Below are 17,669 nucleotides of genomic sequence, written 5' to 3'. Positions count from 1 at the left end.
TGAAAGGAAGTACTACAAATGTGGAAACGCAGATCACCTGGGAAGAGATTCAAAGTGCCCAGCTCATGGACGGACATGCAGAAAATGCACTGGAGAGAACTACTTTGCAAAAATGTGCCAGACAAAAGGATTGAAGACACAAAAAGTGAACAATGTTGAGGATGACCAGAAGGAATTTGCATTTGTTGTTAATGAGACAGTCATCTGAAAAGGTTACTTTTTGTGCAGGTGTAAATCTGTGCATGTTAATACAGTCAGGAGTCAGAAGTAACATACTGGGTGAAAATGTGTGAGAAAATGTGTGGGGAAAAAAAAGTCAGAAAAGATGAAGTGCCATTCATATATTCCTAAGCAAAAGAGAAAGCTATACCCATGTTCATCCAGCGCATCACTGGAGGTTGAGGGGGTGTTTGAATGTGAAATAGGTATTGGAATCTGAACAGACCAGCCAGAGTTCATGGTGATGAAATGCAATGGTGAACCACTCCTTGGTAGAGAAACAGCGACAAAATTGGGTGTGTTACAGATTGGAGAAAAAGTGACAGCAGTGACAGATGTGAAAGAGTTACTTAAGCTGCAGTACCCAAAAGTGTGTGAAGGGGTAGGAAAGCTGAACACTAAGGAGATCAGTCTGTACATTGATCCAAAGGTACAGCCAGTGGCCCAGCCATTCAGATGTGTAACTTACAATTTAAGGGAGGCTGTTGGGGAAAAAAACTGAACAGCTAATGAAAATGGACATTATTGAGAAAGCTGAAGGCCCAGCTCCTTGGGTTAACCAAGTAGTAACTTTACCAAAACTCGACAAGGATGTCAGAATGTACCTAGACATGAGAAGGGCAAATGAAGCAATAGGGAGGGAATGATATCCCATTCCTATTGTAGATGAGATACTACAGCGTATGAATGGAGCTGCGGTGTTTAGCAAGCTAGACTTGAAATGGGGCTATCACCAGCTTAGAACTAACTCCCAAATCTAGGGGAATAACCACATTTGCTGTGCATAATGGGGTGTATAGGTACAAGAGACCATTATCTGGCATGTCATCAGCCAGTGGCAATTCAGCATGAGATAGCAAATGCTTTAGCTGGAATTGAAGGAGCTGAGAACATCTCAGATGATATGATAGTGCATGCGCTTAACTGAAAACTGCATGATGAGAGACTGCATGCTGTTTTAAAGAGACTCAGAGTGTGGACTGACACTAAACCTGGAGAAATGTCAGTTCAACATGGACAGACTAGTTTTGATGGCAGTTCTCTTGTCACAGAAAGACATCGGACCAACTGAGGAAAGAGTGAGAGCAGTACTGGAGGCTTGTGAACCACAAAACGCCACAGAAGTGAGGAGTTCAATAGGTCTTGTTGGCTACAGCCGCAGATTCATACCACAGTTTGCAACTCCGTCAGAACCACTAAAACAATTGACCAGGAAGGACACCCCAGTTCAAGTTCAGAGAAGAACAGAGCCGCGCATTCAAAACCCTAAAATAGGAGCTAGCAAGAGCAGGTTCATTGGCCTACTTTGATAAAGATGTGCCAACTAAAGTTATAGCAGATGCCACCTCAGTCGGACTGGGGGCAGTCGTCATACAGAAACAAAATGAAGAAATGATACTTGTCTGCTATGTGAGCCACGAGCCATAGTCCCACAGACCATGAACAAAAATACTCACAGGCAGAGCAAGAAGGATTCACACTAGTATGGGCATGTGAAAGACTTCATCCTTATTTGCATGGGAGAAAATTTGACCTGATCACAGATGACAAGCCTTTGGAGATGATTTATAGCACAACCATGCGCACGTGTTGAGCGGCGGCTCTTGAGATTGCAACCATATGACTACGGGGTCATCCACATGCCAGGAAAACGGAACATTATAGACCTACTGTCGAGACTTCCGGGAGAGATTGCTCAAAAAGAAACACAAAAGTGATTTGGAGGAGTATGTCAGGTTCATAGCTGTGAGTTCTACGCCTGAAGCCCTGACAACACAAGAAGCGGAGAGTGCGTCAGCCACAGATCCAGAGCATCAGGAGGTGTGTTAAGCCACCGTGAATAGACACTTTGAGAACTGTAAGGCATATGCACCCATTGTAAATGAGCTGTGTGTAGCAGGTCATCTTATCCTCAGAGGGCCATGGATTGTGTTATCTAAAGCCTTGCCCACAGGAGCACTCGCCCTAGCTCACAAAGGACACTTGGGAGTAGTGGGTACAAATCAGCATCTCAGAACCCAGGTTTGGTGGCCTGGTATGGATGAAGCAGCTGAGAAATACTGCAAAACCTGTTACGGCTGTCAAACTGTATCTGGACCCGACCCTCCAGAATCACTAAAACTGTGATTGTTACCAGATGGTCATTGGCAGGAGGTCGCTGTTGATTCGCTTGGACCATTACCAACAAACTATTCCATTCTAGTAGCAGTTGATTACTACAGCCGATTTTATGAATATGACATTTTGACCTGTACAACTGCAGAGAGTTATTGACAGTCTGGAGGACGTTTTCAGTAGACATGGACTGCCCATATCTATCAAATCAGATAATGAACTTCAATTTAGATCTGAACAGTTCAAGGAATATTATGAGAGTAATGGAAAACAATATCAGAGGGGACCCAGGCAAATGGTGAAGTGGAGCACCAAAATGCATCACTGATGAAAACGATTAGTATTACTCGAGCAGAAGGACTTGACTGGAAATGTGAACTGTGGAAGTATGTGACTGTGTACAGAAGTGTGGAACAGGCCACTGCAGGGACAAGTCCTGCCAAACTTCTCTACAACCGCTAAATGAGGGGGAAGTTACTAGACTTCACGGAGTACGCACAGCAGAACTGGAAGTACGAGATTGGGACACAGAACAAAAAGTAAATTACAGGCTGTATGCAGACAGTCACAGAGGAGCACAAGACTCTACTGTAAAAGTTGAGGATGCTGTGCTTATGCAGCAAGAAAACATGGACAAATTCACCACACATTTCAACACAACACCACACATGGTGGTGCGAAAAACAGGAAATCAAATGGTAGTTGAATCTCCAACTGGAATGCAGATGCAAGGAACACCACACATGTAAAAATAAAGTTCAACACAAGAGAGACTTTTGACAAATAGGAGAAAATTCAAGGATTTGACAATGAGGTAGTGGACAGGAGGACAATATGGTGGACAGTTACGGATGAGCTCAGGTTTACAGTGTACAAAAGCCATTAACAAACATTGAAAGCAAAGAGAAACCAGTAGAAAGAACTCAAAGGGTTAGAAACAACCTCTAAGTGATTTTGTATTGAAGTAGAGCCTTAAGTGGAAGGTTTTGAAACAAGGAAAACTATTGTAAGTTAAAAATGAAGTTTTTTGTTCTAGAGTAAATAACAAGAGTGCTTAATCAAACAATATATTAACAATATTACTCAAATATTATTGAAAAATTAAATACACTACAGTCCTCCCTGCTTAGCTACAAACTCCTACTCCTACTCAATATAGAATGCATCTCAACTTAGAATGCCATCCTTGAACACTTCTGTGGCATCATTCAATAACTTGCTTAATTCGCTTTCAGTTGACGTTTTTGTAGGGGATGTGGCAAGTCCTTAGCTGGATACCTGCAAGCTTCAGTTTAGTATCTTTGAAATGCCATTCAGTCTCATTTGTGGAATGAGCGAAACAGCTGAGCCAGTGTCCAATTCCATTTTAATTATTTTGCCGTCCATTTCTGGTGTAAGCCACATTGCTTATCTACTGTAAGTTTCATAATGTAAATCTCAAGGCGACTCAATCCTGTGTCACTGTCATCAGATTTTTCATCAACAGCATGCAGATTAGTGCTGTTTTTGAAGCTGCAGCTTGAATTTTTATCCTTATCTCTTTCCTGCAATGTCCTTTTATTTTTATCTGCCTGATATGTTACGATCACTTCAATTCAATCATCTTTGCTGAAATAGACTCCCTTTCCTGTTAATTCTGCTTATGAAACCTAAAGCATTCTGCAATCAATAATTATTTTGGTTCTAAATGTTCCTGTATTACTTTCATGATATCAGCAAAGCTCATTTCTGCTGGTTTGGTTGGAGCAGTTAAGAATAATGTATGCCTTTAAATCCAATACACACAGCAAAAGTGGTATTCACAACTCATTTACTATTTCATTTGCTTCAAAATACTGCTCAGTCCTATACAAAATCCAGTTTTCTCTTGTACAATTCAATGCATCTGTCTTTCCGGTGTAGCAGCCATTTCTGCTTTTTGTTTATTTATGATTATTATCAACTGGTACTCACTGCTTATTATCCTGTGAATTTGTCCATTTCCTGCCTTTTTAAAAATTTGACGATTTCTCACTCTCCCTTCCAAAGGGATATGTGTTGTGCTGCTCTTTTTAAACCCTAGCATCTCGCAGTGCTTTTTACACAAACTTGAACTTGCTGCACTTCAACAAATAGGTAGTCACATCAGGTTTGTTTAAACTTGCTCATTGCTGCTGTTATGTTTTGTAACTCTGAAACATAAAACTAATTGCAAGAAAAACAAGGGAGTCTGGAATGCAAGTCAAACATTTTTACTTCAAGCAAGACACACATGTATGACATATGCCATTTACGTGTTCTTACATATAACCCACAGTGCATGATTTAAACAGCAAAGAATGATCAACCAAACAATATTTTTACAATATTACTTAAATATTACTAAAATGTTACACAACAGCTACCAAACCTGAACTTCCTGAACTGAAAATTGGAATTAATATTGACAAACATTTCAAGAGTTCTAACTATATTTGTTAAAGTAATCTATTTTGAAAACTGAGATGTTAAACATCAAAAATGATTTTGCCTCTTTTAGTGACTTAGATTGCTTGCACAACTAATACTCTTCCAGAAAATTCTCACTGTACACCAGGAAGATAATAACCAGACATGGGGAATATAATAAGGAGTTGAGCAACACATTTTGAAAGCTTAATCATTTTTTGGTTCATGCAAATAATCAAGAAAGGTCATTTTAATTGATGGGACAGGCTGACTGGTACAGAAAGGGGATAATTACGAAACAATCTGGTATCTTGCGGTAATTTTACCAGTTACTGTGACATTATTTAAAAAGATCATGTTTGCTTCATTTCCCAAATGAAATTCATTGTTGACGTTGGATGAGTTGAGCTGAAGGGCTGTTTCTGTGATAACTCCATAACTCTACATGTTTTCCTTTTCAGCTGCTGCATATGAAAAGCAACAAATATTTGACAGTGAACAAAAGACTACCAGCCCTCCTGGAGAAGAATGCTATGCGAGTCACCCTGGATGCCACAGGGAATGAAGGTTCTTGGTTATTCATTCAGCCATTTTGGAAGCTACGAAGCAATGGGGACAATGTAAGAATTACCACAATAGAGTTAAATACTGACAGCAAAAATATAAATGTTGAATACTTATATTTTTCAAAATAGCCCAATACTCCAGGATGATGTTAGACAAAAAAAGTTCTTTTCTTCACCACCACCTTCTTTCCCAGTTCACTCCATCTTCACTAATAATGATGAGTGAGGGAGGCATTAAGTACTGAAATCACCTTCTTTCCCAGTTCACTCCATCTTCGCTAATAATGATGAACGAGGGAGGCATTAAGCACTGAAATCACCTGCTTTCTCAGTTCACTCCCCCCTCACTGCTAATGATGAGCTTCTCTCTGTCACACGCCCCATTTTCTTCTTTGCATGTTTCTTATTCTCCTAGCTACGGTCACGATCTTCCCAAGTTCAATGTATCCCTAAACTCATCTCCCTGGTCCATTAAACTTTTAACCACCTATAATCTGTTCCTGGTTACTCTTCTGGATGACCTTACCTGAAAGTATTTTCAAAACTGGTGTTCGCTCCTTCACAGAACCCCCCCCCCCTTGATCTGCCAAAGCTTCCATCATGATAGGGAGTGGGAAACTTCTCTATTGGAAATGTGAAAATGATGAAAAAAGGGAAGAGAATTCAAGGAAGGAATGGAGATCAAAGGAAGTGTGTCATCCTACAAGAGAGGCAAATCTCCCAAACTCTGCCATAGTAGCAGTTTGTTTCTTGTTACTTTTGCTTATCTGTGAGAAAGATGATTCCTTTGTGTTCAACAGGAAAGCAGGCAGCTCCCTGCTTTCTTAGAATTAGCAAGTCTTTGAAATCTAAACAGGATACAGTGTTTTCAGGATCTTATCTGCATGTCTGAAATTGAATCCTTTTTCAAATAATTTGCTGGGGGTGGGTGATAAAATCAGGATATTTCAGAAATGCAAATATTGTCATAACAAATGATGTTTCAAAGTTAAAAGTTATTTTTAAATTTTAAGGTGACTCTTTAAATGATATGTATCATATGTTAACTCTACATTTCAGGTGGTGGTTGGAGACAAAGTAGTGTTGAATCCAGTCAATGCTGGACAGCCATTGCATGCAAGCAATTATGAACTTCTTGACAATGCAGGCTGTCAGGAGGTAAGAGCCCAGTAGAAGAAGAAGGTTGCATCAAAACAAGGAGAAAAGAACTAATTCAACAAGACTGTGAAAATAACCAAAAGACAGAAATAGAGAATGTAATTTATGCTGAAAGAGAATTAAAAGATGCAGAGGACAAAGAATGGTATTTATAAAGATCAAAACAAGTTTAGAGCACCTATTTTGTGTAGGAGTTCCATTTTGTAGTTGCTGAACTGTATTTTGTTCAGTTGAAGGGTTCTATGGGCATAGAAACAAATGTGTTGGACAATCCTCTCCACCTCAAGAAATACTTGCTCAAATATGAATATATGTAAGGATAAATTGTACTCACCTCTATTAACAATGCATTACTCAAATATGAATATATGTAAGGATAAATTGTACTCACCTCTATTAACCTCTATTAAATGCAAAGAATACATTTATAATCATTTTAGAAATGCTAAAAGAAAGTTATTTGTTACAGCAGATAGTTGATAGGTTGTCTACAGAAGATATTTGTTTTCTCTTCAATATTATTCCATTTTTAAACTTCCAATTCTAGGTAAACTCTGTGAACTGTAACACCAGCTGGAAGATAAATCTCTTCATGAAGTACAATGACTACATGGAAGATGCTTTGAAAGGGGTATGAAATAATAGCTTAATGTATTGCTGATAGAAAATATTGATAATGTGTAGGCCATTAAGGTAGAAACTCTGAGCACTAAAACTTAAGTTGGACACAGCATGCTAAGAACTACTTTTATTTAATGTCTGTTAACTTTACAGGGCTATTCTGAAGTTTACCTAAAATGGAGTGTGAAGATCAATGTAGAAAAAACAGAGTGGCAAAGGTTGTATTTATTTTGGAAAGACCTGGCAGAGATGGAAAGGGGCAAATTGTCTCCTTTTGTGCCAGAAGATATATGTTTGTATAGTTTCCCTGAACTTTGCCTGTTTGAACTCCCTCTCGTGCACTCCTCTAAATTTCTTCAGAATTACTAAACCCATACTTTGACATTGTAATTGTGTGCTCTGTTCACTGGATTGAGTTTCATGTTGTAGGGATTGTTATATCACGAAAATATAAGCAGAATGGGCCACTATTCTCTGGTGCTTATTCTCATTCTCCCTTCCTCCACATATCTGATAGCCACCAGATCTCCTGGAGCTGAATCTTCCCAGCCAATGCCCAACTTAAGACACAGGACACTAATTCCTGTTCCTCTTTACTCCCCAATGCTCCCCAGCTCCCTATGACTATGGCAGTGGAAAATGATATTCTCTATACTATACACCACACATACCACCACCTTTTGGCCCACAAGCACTGCTGGTAAGACAAGTATTTGTTGCTACCAACCAATATATCCAATTGTCATTTGTCACCCTTTCTGAAGCCAAGCAACAGCCCATTGGCATAATTTAATGTATCTCAGAACTTGCCTCCAGTGGGTTTGTTAATTAGAAAATAATTGGAATTCATTGAAGGTTAAGTAGGTTCAGGTTTCTGAACCTTTATATTGTTAACCTCCTTTCCAGGAAATGCTGTCTCTTTGCCCCTGTAGGTTATTTGATCGAGATGCTGCCAGCATTCCTTTAAGCTCATGGTTAGACCACGGGCGAACCTGTAAAACCAGTTAGGCTTTGCAAACTTTAACATGCTTAAGCAAGCTTGTAAAGTGAGTTCCAGAGCTGCTGCTGAGCCCTTTTCTCAATGCTAAAATTAACCTTGCACCCACCGGTCCTGAAAAATGTTCCCACTGACTTCCATGGTGGCCTGAACACAAGGCATAAGACTGACCACTGATTTGATTATCTTTGCACCCAGTTAATATTCTTGTCTCCAGGCCATTTGCAGGAATGTTGGCAGCTAAATAGGTAGCAAATAAAATGATTATTTATTACTATAAGTTTGAGGGGGTCAGTGACAAAAGATAGGTTGTATATTTGTAAATATTATTTGCTTAGATGGGTTTCACAATTGACAATTCTGCCTGTAAGTTATTTTTTACCAACTTTCTGGTTAATGTTTTATAGTATGTATATATAAACAGCGGTAATTCAGCATGATTGAAAATATTTTTGATTATTTGAGTTGCATTTGTTTCCTTCTCCCACATAACTGCAAAGTTTCCACTTCCTGTACCTACTGTGGGATGTTACCAAAACTCATAGTAATCTCATACTTTCCCAGATGCAGGAGAGCACAAAACCCCATTATTTTTTTTCCTCTTCTACATATTTTGGGTTTTATCAACATAAATCTGTGACCTTTTTTTATTTAACTTGTATATGCTGACCCTTGTTTTCATACTTTGAAATGGATATGCAACTTATTGCAATAGGGTATTGACATATTGCTGCTTTGACAGGTTTGGTGTATCATTTATGCGTGTTTAAGTTATAAAACATTTTTGCACATTATGTTATTGACTGTGGGAGATGACAATGTAGAAAGAGAGGAACAGGGGTAGAATGCTGAGAATAATCAGTGTTGTCCCTTAATCATGAAATTTAACATTAAATGGGATCTGTACAAAGACTTAGAAGAGGGTGAAATTGATTTCTTGACTTAGAAAATTGCTGTCAAATAGACAAAAAGTGCTTCTTCTAGTGATGGCATTGCTAACTGTGCCCAGTCCAAGGACCAATTGATATCCAGATGTACCTACTCTATGAAAGCCAAGGTGAAACCAAGAGTGGGGCATCACTTTGGTGATTCGGCATGGGTGAGTCGGCAGGCTGTGTTGTTGAACAGCTTAGAACAACCTTCTGGAAGTTGTTGGAAGATGTGCTCATTCAGACAGTGTGTGCCATTCAGACTTTGCTATTCTTTTAGAAGAATCAGGCATAAAGAAAAATGTTCCTCAAATGAAAATCTACTGTAATGAATGCAGAGTTTTCTTAAATGTGACTAGTTTATTCTCATCTATTTCAGGGTGACGTAGTAAGGTTGTTTCATGCTGAACAAGAGAAATTCCTCACATGTGATGAATACAAATCCAAGCTACATGTCTTTCTGCGTACAACACTACGCCAATCTGCCACCTCTGCAACAAGCTCAAATGCTCTCTGGGAAGTTGAGGTAATTTTAACTATATGGAAAATTTTCGTATTTATATTGCACAATGTCATATAAATGTCATTTTCTCCAATAGATCACAAAATTATCCATTTATAATTAGATTTATTTAACAAAACAGTGTAAAGAATCACTAAGGTTCAAGAGACACAGAATCAGAGCCAGGTTCATTGACATTGACATATATGAATATGAATGTTATTTTGTGGCAGCAGTACAGTGCAATACATCACAATTATGATAAATTACAATAATTTATAAGAAGTAAATAAATAGTGAAAAAGAGAGCAAGATAGTGACGTAGTGTTCACGACTTCATGGATTGTTCAGAAAATTGATAGTGGAGAGGAAGAAGCCATTCCTAAAAGATTGAGAGTGTGTCTTCAGGCTGCTTTTCATTCTTATTGATGGTAGTAATGAGACAAAGACGTTTCTTGGATGGTGTGGATCCTTAATGATAGATGCTGCCTTCTTTAGGCATCACCTTTTGAAGATATCCTTGATGGTGAGGAGGCTGGTGACCATGATGAAGTTGGATCACCAGTTTTAAATGCCACAGATGTAGCCCTCAGCAGTCTGTGAATCTCCTGCTTCATCCACAGCTTCTGGTTTGAGTATGTCTGGTACGTTCTGGAAGGCCCACGCTCATCCGCACAGGCCTTGATGAAGCCGGTGACGACTGTGGCATATTCATTCAGATCCAAAGATGAATCCAGAAAACCTAGCACAACAGAAAGTAATGTGAATCAAACAGTATTTATCCCAGTACAGTTTCACAGAAAAGAATTATCTATTTGAACTGGAACAAGTCCTAACTAGCTGAAACTCATTTTCAGTCTCATGAGATATTTGTGAAAAATGTACAGAAATCCTGCACCAGGCGGATAGATAGATAGAAATTTTATTGATCCCAAAGGAAATTACTGCTGTGATATACTCCAGGCTGAACAATTGCTTCCTCAGGGAACATTATGAGAGAGAGCTTTGGGTATTGACAACAACTGGTGGAGAAGAAATTTCTTCTGCCTGTCATGTCAGAATGGAGGATGGCACAGAAGGAGGCTGTTCAGCCCATTGAGCCCATGCTGGCTCCTTGAAGAGCAATTTCATCGAGCATATTCCCCTGTGCCCATTCCCCTGTGCCCCTAGGGAGCTCAGTTGCTTTGTGACACAGACCACAAGTCAAATGCAGCATATTTGAGATAAATAGTCTGTTGAAGAAATGGATGACTGTTTACTTAAAAAATAAGTGAAATGCTTAATGTTATCATATTACTAGATGCACCATTAAATTCATTAGAGGTTCAATGGGTTAAAAGTGAGTGTATGACAGCATTTAGTAATTCAGAGTTACCAGACTTTTTCACAATTGTATTGAATTTGAGATCTACGGTGTGTGTCTGCGATTTTCCTATGGATCATTTCTTAGTTATCATTCAGGACAAGTTATTGTCACTTTCTTTTTCTTCTTATGCATGTCATACATAATGTATTTAAGCAAATTTAATCTTATTTGGAGATAATTGTTGCACCATCTTGTCATATGACTTTGTGATATTGCTTGCTTCCTTCTGCAAATGATGTGTAGTCACTGTGCTAGGCACCTATTGTTCTGAACAATAACTGAGCCCATTCTTCTTGCAGGTTGTCCACCATGACCCTTGCAGAAGTGGCGCTGGCCACTGGAACAGCCTCTACAGGTTCAAACATTTAGCTACAGGCCACTACTTGGCTGCTGAGGTATGATGCAATATTCTTTTCAGTTCTGCTTGTCTCATTATAGGAAGGATGGAATGCATTGAGAGAGTGTGCAGAGGAGATTTTCCAGGATTCCTCTCTAGATTAGAGAAATGTCTTGTCCGGGTAGGTTGAATGACAGACTGACTTACTGCCTGTTACCTCTCTGGCATTTAGGGCAGCAATGAAGGTCCTCCATCTCTGGCGATGTTCAGGGCTTCTTTCATCGCGTCAGTAACTTCCTTTTGGTTTTCACTACTGTCAGTCATGCAAGTTCCGGGTGGAGACTTAGGAATACCATTGCACTCAGATGTAGAATGATTCTTCACTGCTGTTTCTGTAACAGTTTTGTTTTACCAGTCGGAGTTGTTAGCCCTGAGCTGAACCCCCGAACCTGGAGGACCGGTGGACCACTATTAGTCTGGCCTCTATCCTTTCATCTGTTTGGCATGGGTGGACCCTACCAAGTGTCAAAGCACAAAGCCCTGACTCCAGCCAACATAGCTCTCCCGTCATCGAGGCATGCAAGCCTTTATACCACGACAAGATTGTGGTCCCCTTGGAAGATATGTTGAGTGAGTTAGGGCTTTGTTCCTTGGAGTGACAGAAGATGAATGATGAATTTTTGGAGCTGTTTAAGATTATGAGAGGCATAGACAGAGCAGACAGCTAGCACCTTTTCCCAGCACAGCAATGGTCAGTACCAGAGGTTATCCATGTCAGGTGAAGGAAAGATAATTTATTTTTACACAGAGCATGGTGGGTGTATGGAATGCAGTGCTGGGATGCTGGTAGAGGCTGATGCAATACGAATATTTAAAAGAGCCTTAAGTAGGTACACGGATATAAGCAAAATGGAGGGTTATGGGGTTATGCACACAAAATGCTCGAGGCAGTCAGCAGGCCAAGTAGCATCTATGGAGAAGAATGACGAGCCGAGACCTACTCCTGCCCAACCACCACCTCCTTCACCACAAAACAGGTCTCCAAATAGTTCTTCTGGGTGAGGCAACACTTCACCTGTGAATCTTTTGGGATTATATAATGTGCTCCTGGTGCAGCCTCCTTTACTTCGGTGACACCCGACGCAGATTGGGGGATCGCACTGTCGAGCACATTCCTTCCGTCTGCAGCAAGCGGGATTTTCTAGAGGCCCACTATTTTAATTCTACTGCCCATTTCCATTTTGACATGTTGGCCCATGCCCTCCCCTACTGGCACAATGAGTAAACTCTCGGACTGGAGGAGCGACACTTCATATTCCATCTGGGTAGCCTCCAAACCTGACTGCATGAACATCAATTTCTCAAACTTCTGATAATTTCTCCCGCCTCCCTGTCATCTCTTTTTTCCATTCCCCATTCCCCATTCCCCATTCCCCATTCTGGCTCCCCTCTTATCTCTTCTCTTCTCCCTTGCCTGTCACCTCCCTCTTTTTCCCTTCTTCCTTACCTCTTTTCCATGGTCCACTCTTCCTCTCCTATCAGATTCCTTCTTCTTCAGCCCCTTATGTTTTTCACCAATCACCTCCCAGCTTCTAACCTCATCCCCTCCCCCTCACCTGGTTTCACCTATCATCTTCTAGCTTGTACTCCTTTTCCTCCCCTACCTTCTTACTTCTGGTGTTTTTCCCCTTCCCTTCCAGTCCTGATTAAGACTCTCAACACAAAACATTGGCTTTTATTCCTCTCCATAGATGCTTCCTGCCCTGCTGATTTCTTCCAGCACCTTATTTGTTTTGCTCTGGATTTCCAGCATCTGCAGAATCTCTTGGGGTTATAGGGTTTGGACGAGGATAGGGCTGGATTGATTGTGGAGTAGATTTATATAGCTAGTCACAACATTGTGGGCTGAAGGGCCATACTGTGCTGTACTGTTCAACATATTTTCTAATACATTAAGAGGCGAAAATCTCAATTACTGGATCTCTCTGAGATCAAACTATGAGCATGTGGCTTTTTTTTTTACAAAGCAGTATCGTATATCCAATTGATACTTACTCACCTTGGTATAAATAACAAAGTTAATGGTACAAGAGCACAAAACAAAATGGGCACAATGTTAGTTATAACTGGAAGACTGAAAAGAATTCTGCTTCATGTTGCACACAAATGTTGGACTAGTGATTTCTTCCACTGCTTTTCACTTATTCTAAATACTGTGAATGATTTATTGGAATAATCTGAGTGGAAGATCCAATACAGGACAGGAATGTATCCCACTGTGAACACTAATTCAATAAGAGTTGTTTAAATCCCCACACAGGGTAGCCATGCCTATGACAATCAATAACTTGGAAATCATTTTATCTTTGTCCAATCACACATCGGGCATTTTCAATGTCTGCAATAATAAACCTAAACTTGTTCTCAATAAATAAGAGTGCCCAGAAACTGGACTGTGTGGCACATCTGGTTTTTATATTACACGATTCAACTTCATGATAAAAAAAACATAAAATAAACTTGAACTTCATGGCCAACTGCAAGAAATGCACAATATTGACTCTGACATACACTGAGCCTGGGTATGCAATATACTTGCATATTTGTAAAATGCCACAAAAGGAAGTTTCAAGTAGAATCAAATCATGTGATCTGAGGAACAGCTGATGAGGAAAAGCAAGAAATCAAACATTATTCAAGGTTCAAGTTCCAGTTACTAATGGACAAAGAAACTGAGAAGGTAAATTCTGATCAAGGTCAGAGACTGATCTGCATTTTCTGAAAATAATTTTGATGAACACGTAACACATGTATCAATGGACTGAATGTGTTATGTGTAATGCTGTTAGAATATAAGTTATGTTTTTGAGAGCTCTGTGTCTATGGTAAGATTCTATAAAATAGCAGAATGACAGACAGAGAAAGGTACAACTTCACAATTTAATCACCTTTATGCAAACATGGCTTCCAGTCTGTAAGAATAAACGGCAAGAGAATGTAACAGTTGAGTTGAGGAACTTATAGAGGCTTTAAGTGAGAGTGAATAGTTTTATACTGGAACATTATGGCTTTTCTCATGAGTTCATGACTGCACTTTAAAGCTAGAGGTGAATAAACGTGACAGCTTAGAAATTGGTTTCATTTGCACACATCTTCCATGCAAAAATCATGCATAAAACATTTTTGTCTGCATTAGCATATGCTAGGGATCATTTCCAAGTGAAATCACACCATTTGGGAAATTAGATGACATAGTTCATGGTGCACAGCTGACATTTGACCGCTGTTAATTATGCAGCTGACAATTTCACATGTAAGACACTGCAAGAGCTCGTCCTTGTGTAAACTAGACTTTTCAGCTATAACCCTATGACCTTTGCTAAACACTCAGAACAGAGTGCACTGCCAATGTGTCACAGTGCGAAGTTTCAAGCCTGACCTTAGTCCTTGCCTGCGTGGAGGTTCATGGTCTCCCCATGACTGAGTGTAATTCTTCTGGGTATTCCAGGTATCTCCCCAATCCCAAAGGTGTGTAGATTGGTAAATTAATCTTGCTCCATAGATTTCCCTTCCATTCACGGTCTCCTTTATTCATTTACAAGGTCTACTTTTTGCATCTAATTGACTTCGCAGCACCTTCAATGCATATTAAGTTCAGACTGATTAACAAAAATTTAAATCATAAAAGACTTCAGCTGCTGGAAATATGAAATGAGAACAGTAAATGTTGGATAAAAAATACTCAGCTTGTCAGGTAGTATTTTTGGAAAGAGAAACATTAATATTTCAGGTTAGAGGCCATTCATCAGAACTGAATTTTTCACCATGTTCTGTCTTGATTAAAAGTCACATCCACCCATCCTCTGCAACACAGACAAAATGCTGGAGGAACTCAGCAGGCCAGGCAGCACCTATGTCGATGTTTTGGGCCAAAACCCTTCGGCAGGACCAACCCTTTTCCCACCAATAGAGAACCTAATGGAATTCATGCCCTTAAGCATGAAAACAGCGACGACTGCTAGTGATGCCTTGTATGGTAGAGCTGTATGCAGCGACCTTTATTGGTATTAAGTAAATTATGACAGCGATGTGGAAGTTTCTCTTCAGGTCTTAATGATCAAAGCATTACAATCTAGACAGCTGTTTTTGTTTCAGAGACAATCTACATCAAGGATACAGCAATAATCACCTAGCTTGTATGTGAATGAGCACAGAACACCTCAGGCCTCTCCATTTTGCATTCCCTCATCTCTTGTGTACACATAAGGGTGTCCCTCACAATTGTGTGGTCATCTGTCAACCCTTCATCCCTGATATCCCTGGCAGCAGGACAGAATCGAACATTTCTTGTTTTGGTTTGGCTGCCTTATGATGTGTATCCAAAACCTTCTTCACAGCTTTTTGATACTGGGCATTGGAGATATTAGATACTTGGTCTGAAAGAGTGCCCATTTGCACATGTATTGGGAAGAATTGTTGAGGGGAAATGAAGGAGGAGAGATGGTGTATCACTCTCTGCAAGTTTATGGGAAAAAAACCCATCCTATCTGAGTTCCTGCAGATGTCTTGCAAACAGATGAGGGTTCTCCTCCAACAAATGCTGTTACAGGTTTCTTAGCCTGCCATAGCCTTGCAATCCAGGTTTAATGTTAGACTAATGCTATGTATCATTTGTTGAACACCTAATGGAGTTTTACTGACAGGGCAAAATTTTCCAAACAGTGACACACAAGATTCTACAGATTCTGTAAATTTTGAGTAACACAAATAAAATGCTGGAGAAACTCAGCCAGTTAGGCAGCATCTTTGGGGGGAATGGACAGTCAACCATCCCTGTTGAAGGATCTTGGCCTGAAACGCTGGCTGTCCTCCTCCATAGGCGCTGCCCGACCAGCTGAGTATTTCCCAAACAATGTTTGGAACAATTATGCAATATACCTTGCATCTGAGTGAAGTATGTGTTACATGTTTATCTTCTATTTTGATTTGTATTTTATGTTATTCACCACAAAACATGATATTTTGATCAAGTAAAACAAGTAAAGGCTGCAATTATGTACCTTTATAAAATGGCTTTGTGACATAATTGAGATAAACTCTCTGCATATAAATTTCACTTCAGATACTGCTCTGTAGGTATCTACACTGCATTCAGAGAGTAGAGTATGATATTACCTTTGCTTTCTGTACCATTAAATTGAATAACTACTTTGGCTATATGTGGATAGACAAAACACTTGGAATTTTCACTTTTTTTTAACAGAGGTGTTTTTTTTTAATGGGGAGAATTCTCCAAGGATAAACAAGCACTTTTTGAAAATTGCTTAAGATTTTATCATACCATTGCGAAGGTTCTGCTTGGTCTGGAAATTACTGCTGCACTGTTGGCAAACAAACTTTCAACTTCATTATATGGCATTTTGTATTTTACTGGAGCATTTCAAAACCTCTTCCAAAAACAACGTGTAGGTCAGGCAGTAATTTGTGAGAAGGGAAACAGTTATTGTTTCAGTTGTGTGAACTGGAAAAGAGAGAGAAAAAAAACACAGAACATGCCAGGGGGGAAAGAACAATTTTTTTGTGGAAATAGAAACATAGTTAACTTTTCAGGTTGGAGAAACTTAATCAGCTCCTTCTCCAGCCTGGAGAAACAGTCTGCTTGGCGGAGCACCTGCACTCGGTCTGCAGGAGAGGGGGAAAACCAATCTGTATGATGTAGCTAAGAAGGTGGGTGGAACAAATAGAGCATCCCTGACAAGGTGAGATTGTAATGTGTTAGCTAAGGAATAGTTACAGTCAGAGTAAAGTCTTTGTGTCTGGGTAATATGTTCCAAGTGGGTTGTACAGGCTGATCTATAAAGTGTAGAGAAAAAGGAAATCTGAGCCAAAATGATGATAACTGGCAAAGGTAGTCAATTCCAGTTCTGATACAAACAGGAACAGAGGGTTATCAGAAGGTGGAGAATTATATTTAAAATCCAACAAATTTTAACATGCCCAGCTGGAAGGTGAGATGTTGTTCCTTTGCCTTGTGTTGGGCTTTGTTGTCACAGTGCAGGAGTCCATAGTCAGAAAGGTCACTGTAGCAATGTATTGATGAAATGAAGCAGCAGGCAAATGGCAGCTCAGAGTCACCCCTGCAGACTTCTTCAAAGGTGCTCTTCAAAGTGATCATCAAATCTGCCCACAGTAGAGAGGCCCACAATGTGAGCACTGAACGCTGCTCACAAGACTGGAAGAAGTGCTTGGGACCCTGGATGGTGGGAAGGGAGGAGGTAAAAAGATGAACATTGCATGGAAAAGTGCAATATGACCTGCATTTCACATCTTTAATTAGACTCCTTCTCCCACTGGACAAAGCAAGAACCTGGTTCTCATCTTCCACCCCTTTAGCCTCTGCATTCAACAGAACATTCTACACAATTTCAGCCA

The 17,669-nt window shown here is 39.8% G+C and overlaps 1 protein-coding gene across 4 annotated transcripts in view; it reads left to right on the top strand.

The window, feature by feature from the left end:
- The window catches only part of itpr3 (inositol 1,4,5-trisphosphate receptor, type 3), a 299,458-nt gene that overhangs the window by 114,061 nt on the left and 167,728 nt on the right, over nt 1-17,669 (top strand). For all 4 annotated transcript variants that reach the window (XM_072278612.1, XM_072278613.1, XM_072278611.1 and 1 more), the window contains 5 exons: nt 5,223-5,381; nt 6,387-6,485; nt 7,033-7,116; nt 9,412-9,558; nt 11,200-11,295. In XM_072278612.1, the coding sequence (XP_072134713.1) occupies nt 5,223-5,381; nt 6,387-6,485; nt 7,033-7,116; nt 9,412-9,558; nt 11,200-11,295 (585 nt within the window). The remainder of the gene's footprint in view (nt 1-5,222; nt 5,382-6,386; nt 6,486-7,032; nt 7,117-9,411; nt 9,559-11,199; nt 11,296-17,669) is intronic.

The sequence above is a fragment of the Mobula birostris genome, chromosome 14, assembly GCF_030028105.1.
Source record: "Mobula birostris isolate sMobBir1 chromosome 14, sMobBir1.hap1, whole genome shotgun sequence".
Classification (NCBI taxonomy): domain Eukaryota; kingdom Metazoa; phylum Chordata; class Chondrichthyes; order Myliobatiformes; family Myliobatidae; genus Mobula; species Mobula birostris.
This window is presented reverse-complemented; position numbering and strand designations above follow the sequence as displayed.